Here is an 18,243-nt window from a genome sequence, read left to right as displayed (position 1 = left end):
ATAATATTCCACCTGCCCTACCCGGAACGTAATAATATTCCACCTGCTCTACCCAGAACGTAATAATATTCCACCTGCTCTACCCAGAACGTAATAATATTCCACCTGCCCGACCCAGAACGTAATAATATTCCACCTGCCCTACCCAGAACGTAATAATATTCCACCTGCCCTACCCAGAACGTAATAATATTCCACCTGCTCTACCCAGAACGTAATAATATTCCACCTGCCCTACCCAGAACGTAATAATATTCCACCTGCCCTACCCAGAACGTAATAATTTTCCACCTGCCCTACCCAGAACGTAATAACATTCCACCTTCTCTACCCAGAACGTAATATAGATTCTTTCCAGACAAGGCATTTTTTTAGTTGCTTGCATCTTTTTATTCAGACCTTATTTGGAAGTACATAAAGGTCGTGACGGCAGTAATGACGATAGTTGCTCAGAGAAACTCCATTCTTTGGAAGCTAATTCCCATATATATTTTGACAGTATTAAGCTTGAAAAGCTGGTGAATGTCAAATTAAAAGGCTGCTTCCTGGGTTTAAAATGGAACTGACTGCGTTTTAGAAACATGAAATCATATTAAAATCTGTTCATTTACAACCCAGGAATTTCTGACAAGAGAGCACTTAGATTTGGTAATTTTCACGGTTTCATAAATTCATAGAATGTTTGGGAATTATGTATAGTAAGTCATTTGTGAAAATTCCATAGCAATATAGAGTGGGAAAGTGGCCTTGCGTTTGGACAATTTAATAGACACTGCAGTAAATAAACCATCTTTCTTGTCTAGGACCAGAGTCTATGCAGACTGGTGCACCATAGCCAATCAGAACTACAGTAGGACTATATACAAACATGCCATTTGCACACAGGCCTGTCATCATTCACTATGAACTGGACTGTGTTTACAGGCAGTAGGGCCTGCCATCATTCTCTATGAACTGGACTGTGTTTTAACAGGCAGTAGGGCCTGCCATCATTCACTTTGAACTGGACTGTGTGTTAACAGGAAGTAGGACCTGTCATTATTCACTATGAACTGGATTGTGTGTTTACAGGAAGTAGCAACAGAGCGACTTTAGATCAATAGAACACATTCACCAAAAGCCACAAAATACACCTGAATGGATTTCTGTTAATATGTAAATACCATGGGAGTCCTCTTACATTTGGGAACTTTTATAGTCCTGTTGATCAAACAATCATGACAAGGTAGGCTATCTTTTCCAATATGCACATCGACAACAAGATCAACAACTAATGCTAGTCAGAGCAAGATTATCTCAAATCTAATGGAGGAACATTAGATAAACCCTCTCAAACTGTTTCAGCAAGTTGGTCGTCAAAACTGCACTGATAAGTGACGGGGAATTGTAGCCTCCTCGTCCTTCTGCTGCTTGTCCCAACCAAGCACCCAGGCTAACTGGCCAAAGTTGGGCGGCAGGTAGCCTAGTGGTTAGAGTGTTGGGCCAGTAACCGAAAGGTTGGTGGATCAAGTCCCTGAGCTGACAAGGTTAAAAATCTGTTGACAAGGTAAAAATCTGCCCCTTAACAAGGCAGTTAACAAACTGTTCCTAGGCTGTCCTTGTAAATAAGAATGTGTTCTTAACTGACTTGCCTAGTCAAATAAAGGTTAACTAAAAATAAAAGTTGGCTAGCTAGCTACACAAATGAGAGAACACCTCACTCTGACCTTTTGACTCACCCCAGAATGCAAACACCCTTGTTAGGCTGTTTGCATGTTATTTAGCATGTTTGTGACTAACTTACTTTCATTGCCTACATTTACTGACACCAGTCATATTCAGCAGGTGTTGCATTGGTAAATTCATCAGTTATTTTGCGCTCTGGTGAGAGTGCTCTGAAATCGAAGTAGATAGTCAAGAGTGAATTTGCAAAACGCAAGAGATATGCTAACTGGATAACAGTCGTTCAATTTCAGAATAGCTAAACGATTAACATGTCTTGCTAGCTAACCAAATGACACCTGCATCCCCATCTCTGTAGCCACCGGAAAATTCAGTCACTCACCCACTCCTCCGATGACATCCTCCTAGCAGCTAGCTATCTAGCTAAGTTAAGTGTTTTAGCTTGCTACATAAATAGATACGCTAGCCTATCAGCCACATTTTAACTGACTTGTGACCACTGGCCTTGGCCTTGCTAGTTTGATTGTATTGACATTCCCAGCCTTAGTTACATTTGTCAAATTCTGTCCAAAATATTGAGTCTTTGAAAGTGAAACAGTATATATCGAATGGAGGCAGGAACAATGTACCAGGGCAGCTGTAATTTACATTGTGATAGCAATATGTTTTGGCCGACCAAAAACAATGCCTTCATGTGTGTCATGGAATGTTGAGTCAAATATAACCTATTTTTAAAACCTGGTTTCTGAGCATAAACTGAGAATTTGATATTTTTGACTGCAAAGTAGTTAAAACGCTGTCAGTTCCACTTTAAACAGTCCAAGGGACACTCACCAAAAATGTGTTGTTCCTTGACCCAAGTAACAAAACTGCAAAAGGTCAACAACATCACCGAGATAATGTTATGAATTTATACAACGGGTGGGTCTAATCCTGAATGCTGATTGGTTAAAGCGCATTCCAGCCGCTTTTACTGAGAATTTGTCTATTTCACAAATTACCACCGGCTAAATCTATCACGTTAAAATGCCTTTTTATGCTCTTAAATCTGTGAAGAAGGGCAAAGCACCTGGAACAGATAGTCTTTCTGTGGAATTTCATTTACACTTTTGGGAACATTTAGAGGGACCCGTATTCAACATGTTCCAAGAATGCCTTGCTAAGGGTGAGCTGATTACTATCATTAAACAAGGGATTATTTCCTTAATACCAAAACCTGATAAAGATCCCATTTTCATAGATAATTGGAGACCTATTAGATTATTTAATACAGTTTATAAACTGATAATTTTAGCATAAGCTAATAGACTTAAAATGGGCCAAAAACCACCTTATTAATGAAACCCAAATTGGTTTCACGAAATGTCGCCACATCAGCTGTAACGTTAGTTTAGTTTTAGACTTGATTGTTCGCGCTGATTCAGTTGACTCCGACAGTATATAATATTCCTCAACTTTTGTAAAGCATTTTATACAATAGAACACAAGTCCCTAATACATTCGTTGCACACGTTTGGTTTCGGTAGTAGGCACCAAAGATAACCCTGAAGGAGCTGCAAAGCTCCACAGCAGAGACTGGAGTATTTGTCCATCCGACCACTTTAGGACGTACACTTCACAGAGCTGGGCTTTATGGAAGAGTGGCCAGAAAAATTTAAATGTCTTGGAATGGCCTAGTCAAAGCCCAGATTTCAATCCAATTGTGAATCTGTGGTATGACTTAAAGATTGCTGTATACCAGCGGAACCCATTCTTCTTGAGGAGCTGGAGCAGTTTTGCCTTGAAGAACGGGCAAAAATCCCAGTGTCTAGACGTGCCAGGATTATAGAGACATACTCCAAAAGACTTGCAGCTGTAGTTGCTCTACAAAGTATTGCATTTTGGGGGGTGAATAGTTATGCACGCTCAAGTTCTGTTTTTGTCTTATTTCTAGTTTGTTTCACAATAAAAAAATATTTTGATCTTCAAAGTGGTAGGCATGTTGTGAAAATCAAATGATACAAACCCCACAAAAAGTACATTTTTTATTCCAGGTTGTAAGGCAACAAAATAGGAAAAATGCCAATGGCGGTGAATACTTTCACAAGCCACTGTAGTTCACAGGTTGGAGAGGCAAGCACTAAGATTTAGACAAACCCCAACAAATGCTAGGCTAGAAGAATGTGTAAATAATGTCTAGACGCATCCAGGAGCCAAGCAACCCATTTTTATGTAAATATCAATTTGATCAATGCCTTGTGGGGGGAAATGTAATACCATCAAACCTTTGCCACCCCGAAGTGGACACATTTTTGGTCTGGCCCCTGGGCTGGGGAGACAAAGCCTATGCAATCTTAGTCTACTTCTCTGCTATTCAAATATGAAATCGGAACATTCAAATCATATTGTATTTGTTGCATGCGCCGAAAACAGGTGTAGACCTTACAGTGAAATGCTTACTTACAAGCCCTTAACCAACAATGCAGTTTTAAGAAAATCCCTAAAAAAAAGTTAAAGATAAGAAAAACAAATTATTAAAGACAAGCAGTAAATAACAATAGCGGGGCTATATACAGGGGGTACCGGTACAATGTGACAAAATGAGAGGGCACTGGTGTCGAGGTAATTGAGGTAATTATGTACATGTAGGTAGAGTTCTTAAAGTGGCTATATAGATAATAACAGAGTAGCAGCAACAGTGAAGGGGGGGGGGCATGCAAATAGTCTGGGTGGCCATTTGATTAGCTGTTCAGGAGTCTTATGGCTTGGGGGTAGAAGCTGTTTAGAAGCCAACCAGAATCAAACCATACAGATGTTTTAGTAACTACATCAACTCTATTTGCTTTCCACTTTTTAAAACAACTGAAATGTTGACCACTTTCCCAACACTTAGAGGGTATGAGCTCTTTGTATATTAATCTGCTATTCAAAACATGAAATCAGGGCAGATATAACATCTACCAATGAAGATGTTCAGATCTTTTAGTAACTGTATCAAATTATTTTGGTTAAAAATAAGTTGTTTAATATATCTCAAAATGGAAGGCTTCATTTGCCATTTGCGTCACTTCAAAGTGATGAAAAATGATTTTTTTGTGAGTTAAGCACAGCAGCTTTGTTTACAAGCTGCTAATAAATGGTTCATATAATATTGATTGTAATAACATGAACAATAAAGTAAACAGTAAAGTAATCCTTGGGATTACTCAAAATCAGTAATGTAATCTGATTACTTTTTTTGATTACTTTCACCAATACATTTTAAAAACATTCATCTGATATGTCATTATTTCATTTAGTAGCCTGACATGCCGTTTTCCTGTTTGGGGACTAGTGTGAGGGCATAAAGGTCCTATAATTAATATGTTCTGTAGTGAGAGCGTAAACATAGTCACGTAGTAAAAACATGAGTAGTCTAATCATCTTCATTCAACGTGTACTAGACTATGATGGTAGGATTCAAGAAAATGACTTGACAATAAGTCTGTAACGTAACTAAATATTGAAAAACTCAAGGGGTTTGAATACTTTCTGAATGCAGTGTATATTTGTCAGTTATTCTGATTCTTAAATAATACTAGTTGTATACATGCTTTCAAATATTATGAGTTGTTTAAAAACATGAATCTAAAGATTAGTGTAGAGTGGGGTATATCCCAAAACATTTCATAATCACTCCACACCACTTTCACAAACTACAGTGTAAAAAACTACATCAACAACACCTGTATCACAAACTACAAAACAACTACTTCGTCATTTAATATCTATAAACACCTATATACATTAAACAAATCCAACAATACTTATATGTGACTTGTTTCAAGAAACTAGGCGTAAGTCCCATGTCACTGCTAATAACATGTATTTGTTTTTAAATCAAAATGCGTTTTGGGACAGAAATGCCTTCTAGAACATGTGAACTTTCATGTGCCTTAAGTCTCCTCGCTGCCCGAATATACTCCAGGTTACGGTGGTCGGTCCAGATGAGAAAAGGGTGACGTGCCCCCTCAAGCCAATATCTCCACACCGTCAAAGCCCTGACCACGGCTAACAGCTCCCGGTCCCCCACATCATAGTTGCGCTCCGCCAGGCTCAGCTTCTTAGAAAATAACGCACATGGGCGGAGCTTCGGAGGAACGCCCGAGCGCTGCGATAGCACAGCTCCTACCCCAGCCTCGGACGCGTCCACCTCCACTATGAATGGCAAAGAGGGGTCCGGCTGCGCCAGGACAGGTGCATTGGTAAACAGAACCTTCAGACGATGGAAGGCTCTGTCCGCCTCTGCTGACCATCGTAGCCGCACCGGCCCCCCCTTCATCAGTGAGATAATGGGAGCTGCCACCTGGCCAAAACCCCGGATAAACTTCCGATAATAATTAGCGAACCCCAAGAACCGCTGCACCTCCTTCACAGTGGTTGGGGTTGGCCAATTACGCACAGCCGTCACACGGTCACACTCCACCTCCACCCCCGAGGTGGAAATGCGATATCCTAGAAATGAGACGGCTCGTTTGAAGAACTCACATTTCTCAGCCTTGACGTATAGGTTATGCTCCAGCAGCCGCCCAAGCACTTTACGCACCAGGGACACATGCTCGGCACGTGTGGCGGAGCAGATCAGGATGTCATCGATGTACACCAACACACCCTGCCCGAGCATGTCCCTAAGGACCTCGTCCACAAAGGATTGGAAGACAGCGGGAGCGTTCTTTAACCCATACGGCATGACGAGGTACTCATAATGGCCCGATGTGGTACTAAATGCGGTTTTCCACTCGTCTCCATCTCGGATACGCACCAGGTTATACGCACTCCTGAGATCCAATTTCGTGAAGAAGCGCGCCCCGTGAAATGACTCCACTGCCGTAGCAATGAGAGGTAGCGGGTAACTGAAACCCACTGTGATAGCATTTAGACCTCTATAGTCAATGCACGGGCGCAGACCTCCCTCCTTCTTCTTCACAAAAAAGAAGCTCGAGGAGATGGGGGACTTAGAGGGCCGAATGTATCCCTGTCTCAAGGACTCAGTGACGTATGTATCCATAGCCACTGTCTCCTCCTGAGACAGAGGATACACGTGACTCCTAGGAAGAACCGCGTCGGCCTGGAGGTTTATCGCACAATCCCCTCGTCGATGGGGGGGTAATAGAGTCGCCTTCGTCTTACTGAAAGCGATAGCCAAATCGGCATACTCTGAGGGAATGTGCATGGTGGAGACTTGGTCTGGACTCTCCACCGTAGTCACACCGATGGAAACTCCTATGCACCTACCTGAGCACTCCCTCGACCACCCCGTCAGAGCCCTCTGCCCCCACGAAATCTGGGGGTTGTGTGTGGCTAGCCAGGGGATTCCCAGTACCACCGGAAACGCTGGGGAGTCAATGAGGAACAGGCTGATACGCTCCTCATGACCCCCCCACGTCTGCATAACCAGTGGCACGGTGACCTCCCCTACTTGGCCTGACCCTAGCGGTCGACTATCTAGGGCGTGCACGGGGAAGGGGTGGTCCAGCTGAACCAGGGGAATCCCTAACCTCTTAGCTAACCCACGGTCCATAAAACTCCCAGCTGTTCCTGAATCGACTAGCGCCTTATACTGGAAGTGAGGGGGGAAAATTAGGAAAACAAATGGAGGTGTACAAGTGGTCGACAGGGGGCTCTGGGTGTGGCTGGTGCGGACTCACCTGGGGAGTCGAAGTAGTGCTCTGCCTGCCCTCCGAACTCCCGGAGGGACCTCTCCAGCACCGGTCCACAGTGTGTCCTCTGCGCCCATATCAGGTGCAGGAGAGACCCCCCCTCCGGTCCTCCTCGATGCAGCCCCCCTATCTCCATGGGCTGTGGAGCGGGAGGACTGGGAGGCGGAACGAACAGGCCCCGACTGGAACGTCCCCGGGCAGCCAGCAGGTTGTCCAATCTAATGGACAAATCCACCAGTTGGTCCAGAGTGGAGGTGTTGTCCCTACAAGCCAGCTCCCGGCGGACGTCCTCGTGAAGGCTGCACCTATAGTGGTCTATCAGGGCCCGCTCGTTCCACCCCGATCCAGCGGCGAGAGTCCGGAATTCCAATGCGAAATCCTGAGCTCTCCTCGTCTCCTGTCTCAAATGGAATAGTCGCTCACCCGCCGCCCCTGCCCTCCGGGGATGATCGAAAACCGCCCGGAAGCGGCGGGTGAACTCAGGGTAGTCACCCCGGGCCGAGTCTGGAACATCCCAGACCGCATTGGCCCATTCCAGGGCTCGACCCGTGAGACACGAGACGAGGACGCTCACCCTCTCTTCGTCGGAGGGAGGGGGCGGACGGTCGCCAGGTACAGTTCTAGTTGGAGCAGGAACCCCTTGCACCCAGCGGCCGTCCCATCGAACTCCCTGGGAGGTGAAATCCGGATCCCGCCGGCACCCGCTTCAGTGGGTGTGGGTAGGGGCGCAGGGTGAGGGACCGGAGCTGGTCTGGCTGGGGAGGCACCTCTCTCCCAGCTCTCCAACCGGGCCAACACCTGATCCATGGCCGAGCCTAGGCGGTGAAGGAGGCTGGCATGTTGGGAGACCTGCTCAGCCATGGATGGCGCTTCTGCTCCTGCTGACTCCATAGGAGATGGTGCGGGATTCTGTCACGACTGACTTGGACTAGTGTAGAGGCGGAATCAGATGCAGGAGACAGAGGTGCTGGAGGTGAGTGTCTTTTAATAAATCGACACACACAAAAGGCCGTAAGGCATAGGGCGCTACATACAGTCTGCCTGGGAAAAACACATTCCCATAACACACGAAAAATATTATCACACGGCACAAAAAGCAAGGGCCGCAGCCCGGTAAATCTTCTGACAAAACTGTCAGTGAAAATGTACAAATCACGTCCCACCGTCCTGAGTGGACAATAAACAATCCCGCACAAAACCCCAACTGAAAACACACACTAAATAAGCCCCCACTAATGACAGACACAAAACAGGTGCGGAACAGACAGACACAACCAAAAGACACAGAAACAACGATCGGTGGCAGCTAATAGGCCGGCAACGACGACCGCGAGCGCCGCCCGACCGAGGAGGGGCGCCACTTTCGTTGGATCCTGTGACAGTTACCTGTCTGGTTATTTTAATTTCATTACAGACTCTCATAGCCATCACACCAGAGCAAGTGTTGCCAATATCAGACCGCTGCACTATAGGAGCCTGGCTGGAAAAAGCTATTTCCTTAACACTGGTGCAGAGGAATGGAGTTGTGTACCAAAACAGATCAAAATCCATCCATAAGTTATGAAGTTATAAGGCAAACCTTAAGGAATGTTTTAAGACAGAACAGGCTAAGAGAAAGTATAATATTCTGAACAAAAATATAAACACAACATGTAAAGTCAAAGATCCCAGAAATGTTCCATACACACAAAAAGCTTATTTCTCTCAACATGTTGTGCACAAATTTATATGCATCCTTGTTAGTGAGCATTTCTCCTTTGACAAGATAATCCATCCACCTGACAGGTGTGTCATATCAAGAAGCTGATTAAACAGCATGATCATTATACAGGTGTACATTCTGCTGGGGACAATAAAAGGCCACTCTAAAATGTGCAGATTTGTCACACAGCATAAAGCCACAGACGTCTTAAGTTTTGAGGGAGCATGCAATTGTCATGCTGACTGCAGGAATGTCCAACAGTGCTGTGGCCAGATAATTTAATGTAAACTTCTCAACCATAAGCCACCTCCAATGTCATTTTAGAGAATTTGGCAGGACATCCAACAGGTCTCACAACTGTAGAACATGTCTGACCACACCTGCACAGGAGCTCCACATCCGGCTTCTTCAGCTGCTGGATCATCTGAGACCAGCCACCCGGACAGCTGATGAAACTGTGGGTTTGCACAACCAAAGAATTTGTGCTCAAACTGTCAGAAACCGTGTCAGGGGAGCCCATCTGCGTGCTCGTCGACCTCGCCGGTATTTTGACCTGACTGCAGTTCGGCATTGTAACTGACTTCAGTGGACAAATGCTCACCTTTGATGGCCACTGGCAGCTGGAGAAATGTGCTCTTCACAGATGAATCCTGGTTTCAACTGTACCGGGCAGATGGCAGACAGCGTGTTTGGTGTCGTATTGGTAAGTGGTTTGTTGATGTCAACGTTGTGAACAGAGTGTCCCACGGTGGCAGGGGGGTTATGGTATGGGCAGGCATAAACTACAATGAACACAATTGCATTTTATCAATGGTAATTTGAATGCATAGAGATACCTTGACAAGATCCTGAGGCCCCTTGTCGTGCCATTCATCCGCCGCCATCACCTCATGTTTCAGCATTATTATGCACGGCCCCATGTCGCAAGGATCTGTACACAATTCCAGGAAGCTGTGCATGTCTCAATTCTTCCATGGCCTGCACACTCACCAGATATGTCAATCAGTGAGCATGTTTTGGGACGCTTTGCATCAACAGAATTCCACATGCCACAATCAACAGCCTGATCAACTCTAGGCGAAGGAGATGTGTGAGGCAAATGATGGTTACACCAGATACTGACTAGCTGTCTGATCCACACCCATACCTTTTTTAAAGTTATCTTTGACCAACAGATGCATATCTGTATTTGCAGTCATGTTGAATCCATAGATAAGGGCCTGATGAATGAATTTACATTGACTGGTTTCCTTATAAGAACTGTAACTCAGTAATATCTTTTAAATTGTTGCATGTTGAGTTGATATTTTTTGTTCAATGTAGTATTAATGAAACTATTTGTTTTCATATTATAATTTTGTGTACGTATTTGGTTTTTATGTATTTTCAATTTTAACTTGTCATCTTCAATCATTTTAAATGGATTTTATACATATGTGGTTGTATTGTGTTTTTACATTGTTAAATCTAATCCTCTAGCGGGTCACGGAACACACCTTCCACGTTGTTCATTATTTTCCATTGAACCCATAGCCCCTGGTTGATTATCCCTCACATAACACTGATTAGATGGTATGACTTGAAATGAAGGATTTTCCCTTTTGCCTTGACATTGGCAGGATGTTTTTACACAAGGAAGGGAATCCTCCATATTACCTTTTTAAAAGGGTATTTTTCTTTGTTTTCTTACAGTTTACAGTATATGTATTGTGGTTAGGGGTTGTTTCTGGACAGGAATGCCAGGTCCACTTTGACATTATGCTGAAGTTTTTCTTAATGGAAATTCAGTCCACCACTGTGTCTTGTCTGATGTACAAATCTATAGATGGAATCCATTTAACATTCCCTATTTCTCCACTAAACCACTGGTTTGTTACTCATACACCGCATATCGTTGTAACAGGGGAGATGCTGTTTTTAGTTAGGCTATAGAAAATATAACAAGTAGTGAAATAACACAAACATTCTGAAAGCGGTTAAATATTTATTTCAAGAAAAATACACATAATCGTATTTAAAAAAAAACATTTTAGATTTTTCCCAGTAATCAACATACACAATAGATAATCTACAGAATACAGGATGAATGAGGTTATAAAATATATATATTTTCCTATAAATGAAGAATGTTATTATCCCTAAACTACAACAGTGACTGATATATATAGTACATTAAAAATAGTAGTTTTATGTTGGTGTATATATTTCATGAAAATAAAGGAGATCCGCACACTCTAGGAGCTCAGATGCAAAAATGTAATATCCAACGTTTGGACAGCCAAGCTGTCTTCATCAGGGTATAAAACAAAGTGTATGTATTATGTATTTATGTCAGTGTATATATTTCACCAACAGAAAATGAATGGCGCCAGACATCTGTATACCCAATGTGACATTTTATGCCTTTCCCTAACCTTAACCCAAACCTCAGTGAAGCAATACCTGAAATTAACCTAACATTACCATAATCAATTAAGTTTTTTTTCGGCCGGTTGAATATCCAATTCCTAGTCCTATACATTGGGACGAATTTCAGCATAGTTTTTAATGACAGAAGAGAAGCGAATGACTTTGACCTCATTGGTTTTGGTCTTCTTGTCATCCCACTGGTACTCTGGAGACAACAGCTTGCTGGGCTTGTTGTAAAGCAGGTACCTGTTGAGGTGACTCTCCTCCTGCCAGGCAGCCTCGATGGAATTCCTCGCGTCCTCTTCAAGCTGGTTCCGACAAACCTTTGTTAGTGTGTACACATCCTCCACGGACCCTCCGAACACAGCCCCGGCGTAGTAGTAGTCTCCCTCATCCATGGGGATGTAGGCTGTCGAGGCTGGGCGCCGTTCATATGTGAAGAGGTCACGGGTCGCCTGGTAAAACCATGGGTGAATCACAGCAACCAGCCTGCCCAGAGACTCGGCCCCCCAGCGAGCGTGGAACTTGCTGTCCACGTCCAGACAGAAGATGTAGTCGGCCTCCCTGCTGATCTGACGTTCGATGGCTGTCTGGATGATCTCCATCCTCCGGGCTGATATCTCCTGCCAGCGGTTTGAACCTGGGACCTGGATCACACTCAAATGTCTCCCCTGGGACAGGTTCACTGATGGAACATCATCGGGACGATCAGTGAAAACATAGTAGCGCACGTTGAAGTCGACCATGAAGTGCTTCTCTGCTGTCTCCAGGAAATCTTGGAGAAAGCGGACGTATCTGTCAGAATTTAAAGACACACAGGTAACTGACAAAATATAGGAAACATCAACATAAAGGGTACTTAATAGAGAGTTGGGCCACCACCAGCATCCTTGGGCCACCACGAGCCACCTTTGGCCACCACCAGCCACATTGGGCCACCACCAGCCACATTGGGCCACCACCAGCCACATTGGGCCACCACCAGCCACCTTGGGCCACCACCAGCCACCTTGGGCCACCACGAGCCACCTTTGGCCACCACCAGCCACCTTGGGCCACCACCAGCCACATTGGGCCACCACCAGCCACATTGGGCCACCACCAGCCACCTTGGTCCACCAACAGCCACCAGAACAGCTCTAATGCACCTTGGCAAAGATTCTACAAGTGTCTGAAACTCTATCGGAGGGATAATTTGGTGTTTTGTTGATGGTGGTGGAAACACTATCTCAGGCTCATTTGGTTTGAGATCTGGTGACTGGCATATGGTTTACATCGTTTTCATGCTCATCAAACCATTAGGTGACCACTTGTGCCCTGTAAATGGGGGCATTGTTGATCTGGGGGCATAGCCATGGTAGCAAAAAGAATGACTGAAATAATGGTCAGCCCAGCCTTTTTATACATGACCGTTAGCATAATGGGACGTTCATTGCTTAATTAACTCAGAAACCACACCTGTGTGGAAGCACCTACATTCAATATACTTTGTATCCCTCATTTACTAGTGTTTTCCACTATTTTGTCAGTTACCTGTACATAACATAAGGGTTTAAGGTGCCTTGCTCAAGTGCACAATGGCAGTATCAGGCTCCTGCGATTCTGATGCCAGAAACCCTCTGTAACTGTATGGTCATTTTCATTGGACTGTATAGGACATACTCAACCGTTTCTGAACAGAAATTACAGTCTACCAAGAAATAAACAAAGTAGTACAGTTATTCAAATATTAGCCAAGCTGTGAATCATGACATCATGATATTGTATTACCTGCCATGTGACATTAGCTGGTTATGTCCTCATACACTGAGTGTTTTTTTGTTGTCTTGCCCATTCACCATCGGAATGGCACACATACACAATCCATGTCTCAATTGTGTCGAGGCTTAACAATCCTTCTTTAACCTGTCTCCTCTCCTTCGTCTACACTGATTGAAGTGGATTTAACAAGTGACATCAATAAGGGATCATAGCTTTCACCTGGATTCACCTGGTCAGTCTGTTATGGAGAAAGCACGTGTTCATAATGTTTGTACACTCTGTGTAGTTTCAGTGTTGTAAAAATATTGATCGTTTAATTTCCCTTTTGAATATTTGGGAAAAGTTGTAGGCTACTCACTTTCCAACGGCAAACACTGTTGTTGCTATGGTGAGGTTCATGGACTTGTAGATTATGTCGACGAGGTCAGGGTCAAAGGTTCCTTCCCAGACGATGGGTGCCAACCATGGGGTGACTGCCACCACATCAGTACGACTAAAGAAACAGAACAAGATCAAGCCTGACTGCGTGGTACTGATTATGATCTCAATGTTTACAGATATTCAGATCAAGCCTGACTGTGTGGTACTGATTATGATCTCAATGTTTACAGATATACAGATCAAACCTGACTCTGTGGTACTGATTATGATCTCAATGTTTACAGATATACAGATCAAGCCTGACTGTGTTGTACTGATTATGATCTCAATGTTTACAGATATACAGATCAAGCCTGACTGTGTTGTACTGATTATGATGTCAATGTTTACAGATATACAGATCAAGCCTGACTGTGTTGTACTGATTATGATCTCAATGTTTACAGATATACAGATCAAGCCTGACTGTGTTGTACTGATTATGATCTCAATGTTTACAGATATACAGATCAAGCCTGACTGTGTGGAACTGATTATGATCTCAATGTTTACAGATATTCAGATCAAGCTGGAATGTGTTGTACTGATTATGATCTCAATGTTTACAGATATTCAGATCAAGCCTGACTGTGTGGTACTGATTATGATCTCAATGTTTACAGATATACAGATCAAGCCTCACTGTGTGGTACTGATTATGATCTCAATGTTTACAGATATTCAGATCAAGCCTGACTGTGTGGTACTGATTATGATCTCAATGTTTACAGATATACAGATCAAGCTGGAATGTGTTGTACTGATTATGATCTCAATGTTTACAGATATACAGATCAAGCTGGAATGTGTTGTACTGATTATGATCTCAATGTTTACAGATATACAGATCAAGCTGGAATGTGTGGTACTGATTATGATCTCAATGTTTACAGATATACAGATCAAGCTGGAATGTGTTGTACTGATTATTATCTCAATTGTTTTTCAAATAAAGGTCCTTGAAAAGATGTGTGGTATACTAGGCTACACGCTGATGTGGAAGTTAACAATGATAAGTAACTAACATAAGATAACAACACTACTCACCCCACCAAGACACTGGGCTGCTTGTACAATAGCCTGGGAGAACAAAACGTAATTCATTAGTTAATGAAGATATGGGCTGATGTTATTGCTCTCTCAAAAAAAGGTGCTAGTACCAAAAAGGGGTTTTAACTTCACTATAAGGGAAACCTTTTTTGGGCTGTGGAGAACCTTTTTATATCTTTTCTTTGGATAATAATTCATTAAAAAATTGAATAATAGGATAGTAGTTCATTTTTTTATTTTGTTTTGTTTCACCTTTATTTAACCAGGTAGGCAAGTTCAGAACAAGTTCTCATTTACAATTGCGATCTGGCCAAGATAAAGAAAAGCAGTTTGACAACATACAACAACACAGAGTTACACATGGAGTAAAACAAACATACAGTCAATGATACAGTAGAAAAATAAGTCTATGTACAATGTGAGCAAATGAGGTGAGATAAGGGAGGTAAAGGCAAAAAAAAGACCATGGTGGCAAAGTAAATACAATATAGCAAGTAAAACACTGGAATGGTAGATTTGTAGTAGAAGAAAGTGCAAAGTAGAAATATAAAATAAATAAAATAAATAAATACAGTAGGGGAAGGGGTAGTTGTTTGGGCTAAATTATAGATGGGCTATGTACAGGTTCAGTGATCTGTGAGCTGCTCTGACAGCTGGTGCTTAAAGCCAGTGAGGGAGATAAGTGTTTCCAGTTTCAGAGATTTTTGTAGTTCGTTCCAGTCAACCCAGTCTAATCTAGGTTGCTTTTAAAAAAAATGTATAAGGGTGGTTGCGATAATAACATTTGTATAATTTCCGTGTAGTTTTTTAATCCACGTGGTTTCACCCTTGGACGTAAACATGAAGTTTGTGGAGAACTGATTTGGGGGGTTGATAATTAGGTAGTGGTGTGTTCTCCAGAGTCTGTGAGATTTAGTTACGTTAAGACCCTTTAAGTTAGAGTGATTGAGGTTTGTATATTGTTTTGTGTTTTCAGTGTTCTATATTAAAAGTTAACATGAGCACTCAACCCGCTGCGCCTTGGTCCCTTTCATACGATATATTATTGAATACACAAGAATGGTGTATAATAAAAGACAAGTTTACAGTTCTTATCTAAACATAAGAGAACAGACATTAACCAAAAGACCCAGAGTTCTGGGCACAAAACAAATAATACAAAACAAGACATACAAAACAAGGACAGGTAGAAAAAAAAATAATAATAATACATTTTTTTTAAAAAGGGTCGATGTAGCCCCCCCACTTATACCCCACTTTATCCCCCCTTATTCCACCCTATTCCCCTCCCAACTGCTCGGGTGGCGGGGCCAGCACACGCTGCCCAAAGGTAGATTACCGTATGACAATGAAGAGTGCGTTAAGTGCAAATTCACAGAGCCGCCTGGTCCAAGTAAGAGAGGAAAGGCTGCCAGATTTGATCAAATGTTGATAATTTATTGTTCAAAATATATCTAATTCTTTCTAAGTGTACAGTGTTTGCCAATTCGCTGAGCCATAATTTGGTAGAGGGCGCTTCCCTCTTTTTCCAAAACAACAAGATTAATTTTTTTGCCGAAATGAGACTGTAAGAGATGAGTTGTTTTTGGGAGTTGGTTAATCCGTTTAGGGAATCGGACACTCCCAGGATTATCAGAAGCGGGTCTGGGTCTATTGAAGTCTCCAGAACTTCAGAGAGGACCCCAAAAATTCCACACCAATACCCATACAAGTTAGAGCATAGGGCAAAGCAGTGGAGTAGTGTACCCTGCTCAGCCTGACATTTATCACACATAGGGGATGTACCAGGAAATATCCTATGCAGTTTGGTTTTGGAATAGTGTAATCTGTGTAATACCTTGAATTGTATGAGACGATGTCTGGAGTTAATGGAGCAGGTGTGGATATACACCAAGCTATCTTCCCAGTCTGCCACCGAAATGTCAGTACCTAGTTCTTCCTCCCATTTTGCCTTAATGGCATCAGTAGAGGGTGCGCTAACAGATTGAAAAGCATCATATATACGAGATATCAGTTTGTCTGAGGTGGGGCATATTTGTATGCATCCGTCAAACGTGGAAGGTTTAGCATTCCCAAATGTTGGGAGGTATTTTCTAACATAGTCTCTAATCTGTAGGTATCTGAAAAAGTTACTTCTGGGAAGATTATAAGTTTCCCTCAGCGATTCAAAGGAAGCAAAGGTTCACCCTATATATAAATCCCCTATGGTACTTATCCCCAACTCTCCCCACCGCTCAAAGGTGTTATCAAGGTTAGAGGGGGCAAAGGAGGGATTCCTGGCAACAGGAAGCATGAACGATATTGGTCTAAGATCAAAGTGGACTTTAATTTGCTTCCAGATTCGGACTGTGCTATGTATAATAGGATTGTTACAGTAAAGTGACATCTCCAGATTGACAGGTGACAAAATCACAGCACCAATAGAGAAGGGGTGGCACTCCTCTCGCTCCATACTAAGCCAGCTGGATGGCGGGAGTGCGTCATCCAGCAGAAACGTAACAGCGCGGAGGTTGGCGGCCCAGTAGTAAAATATAAAGTTTGGGAGAGACAATCCTCCTTCCATCTTGGATTTACAGAGGTGTTTTTTACCTATCCTGTGTGTTTTATAATCCCAGATGAAAGGATTGATAATAGAGTCCAGTTGTTTATGAAAGGATTTAGGTATGAATATTGGGATGTTCTGGTATAGGTAGAGCAGTTGTGGGAGGAAGACCATTTTAATGGCATTAATTCTTCCGAGCAGAGAAATTGGGAGAGTTCTCCAAAATTGTATGTTTGCCTTAAGTTTTTGCATCAGGGAGGGGAAATTCTCTTTAAATAGTAAGGAGTATTGTTTGGTAACTACAATTCCAAGGTAGGTAAATTTATCTGAAGATAGCTTAACTGGAAGATGTTCTAGCCAGGAGGTGTTTTGCAACCGAATGGGCATTAATTCACTCTTGTTCCAATTTATTCTGTATCCCGAGAAGGTACCAAACAAATTAATCACCTCTAGAATAGCTGGAATACTATATTGGGGTTCTGTTACATAGAGGAGAATGTCATCTGCGTATAGGGAAATCTTATTTAGAGTATGTTTAGTATTATAGCCGTGTATTGCTGCATGAGATCTGATCGCTTGAGCGAGAGGTTCAATAATTAGGGCGAAGAGCATAGGCGACAGCGCACAACCCTGCCTTGTCCCTCTGTGAAGGTTAAATCGGGCGACAATGATTGGTTAGTGAGTATTCTCGCACAGGGGTTCCTATATAAAAGCTGGATCCACTTTATGAACCCATCTCCAATATTAAATTTCTGTAGGACCTTGAATAGATAGGGCCACTCAACTTGGTCAACGGCCTTTTCAGCGTCAAGAGATATAACGGCTAGGTCCACGTTAGGTAACCTCTGAGAATACATAATGTTGAATAGGCGCCTGAGATTGAAGAATGAGTTTCTGTTAGGGATAAAGCCGGTCTGGTCTGAATGGACCAATTTGCCAATTAAGGTGCTCAGCCTGTTAGCCAAAGTTTTTGCTAAAATCTTTTGGTCTGTATTAAGGAGGGATATTGGTCTGTATGA

At 42.8% G+C, this 18,243-nt stretch overlaps 1 protein-coding gene across 1 annotated transcript; it reads right to left on the bottom strand.

Annotated features, from left to right (window-relative positions):
* Positions 1-11,082: 11,082 nt before the first annotated feature.
* On the bottom strand, positions 11,083-14,854 carry LOC106592658 (globoside alpha-1,3-N-acetylgalactosaminyltransferase 1-like). The gene is made up of 3 exons (XM_014183999.2): positions 14,680-14,854; positions 13,571-13,705; positions 11,083-12,246 (listed from the first exon to the last, which is right to left on the bottom strand). The coding sequence occupies exons 2-3, from the start codon at positions 13,609-13,611 to the stop codon at positions 11,556-11,558; spliced, it is 732 nt and encodes a 243-aa protein (XP_014039474.2). The 5' UTR covers positions 13,612-13,705; positions 14,680-14,854; the 3' UTR covers positions 11,083-11,555.
* Between the last annotated feature and the right edge of the window lie 3,389 nt (positions 14,855-18,243).

The sequence above is a fragment of the Salmo salar genome, chromosome ssa07 (genome assembly GCF_905237065.1).
Source record: "Salmo salar chromosome ssa07, Ssal_v3.1, whole genome shotgun sequence".
NCBI classification, from domain to species: domain Eukaryota; kingdom Metazoa; phylum Chordata; class Actinopteri; order Salmoniformes; family Salmonidae; genus Salmo; species Salmo salar.
The sequence above is the reverse complement of the archived record's forward strand: the minus strand, read 5'-3'. Positions and strand labels throughout refer to the sequence as shown.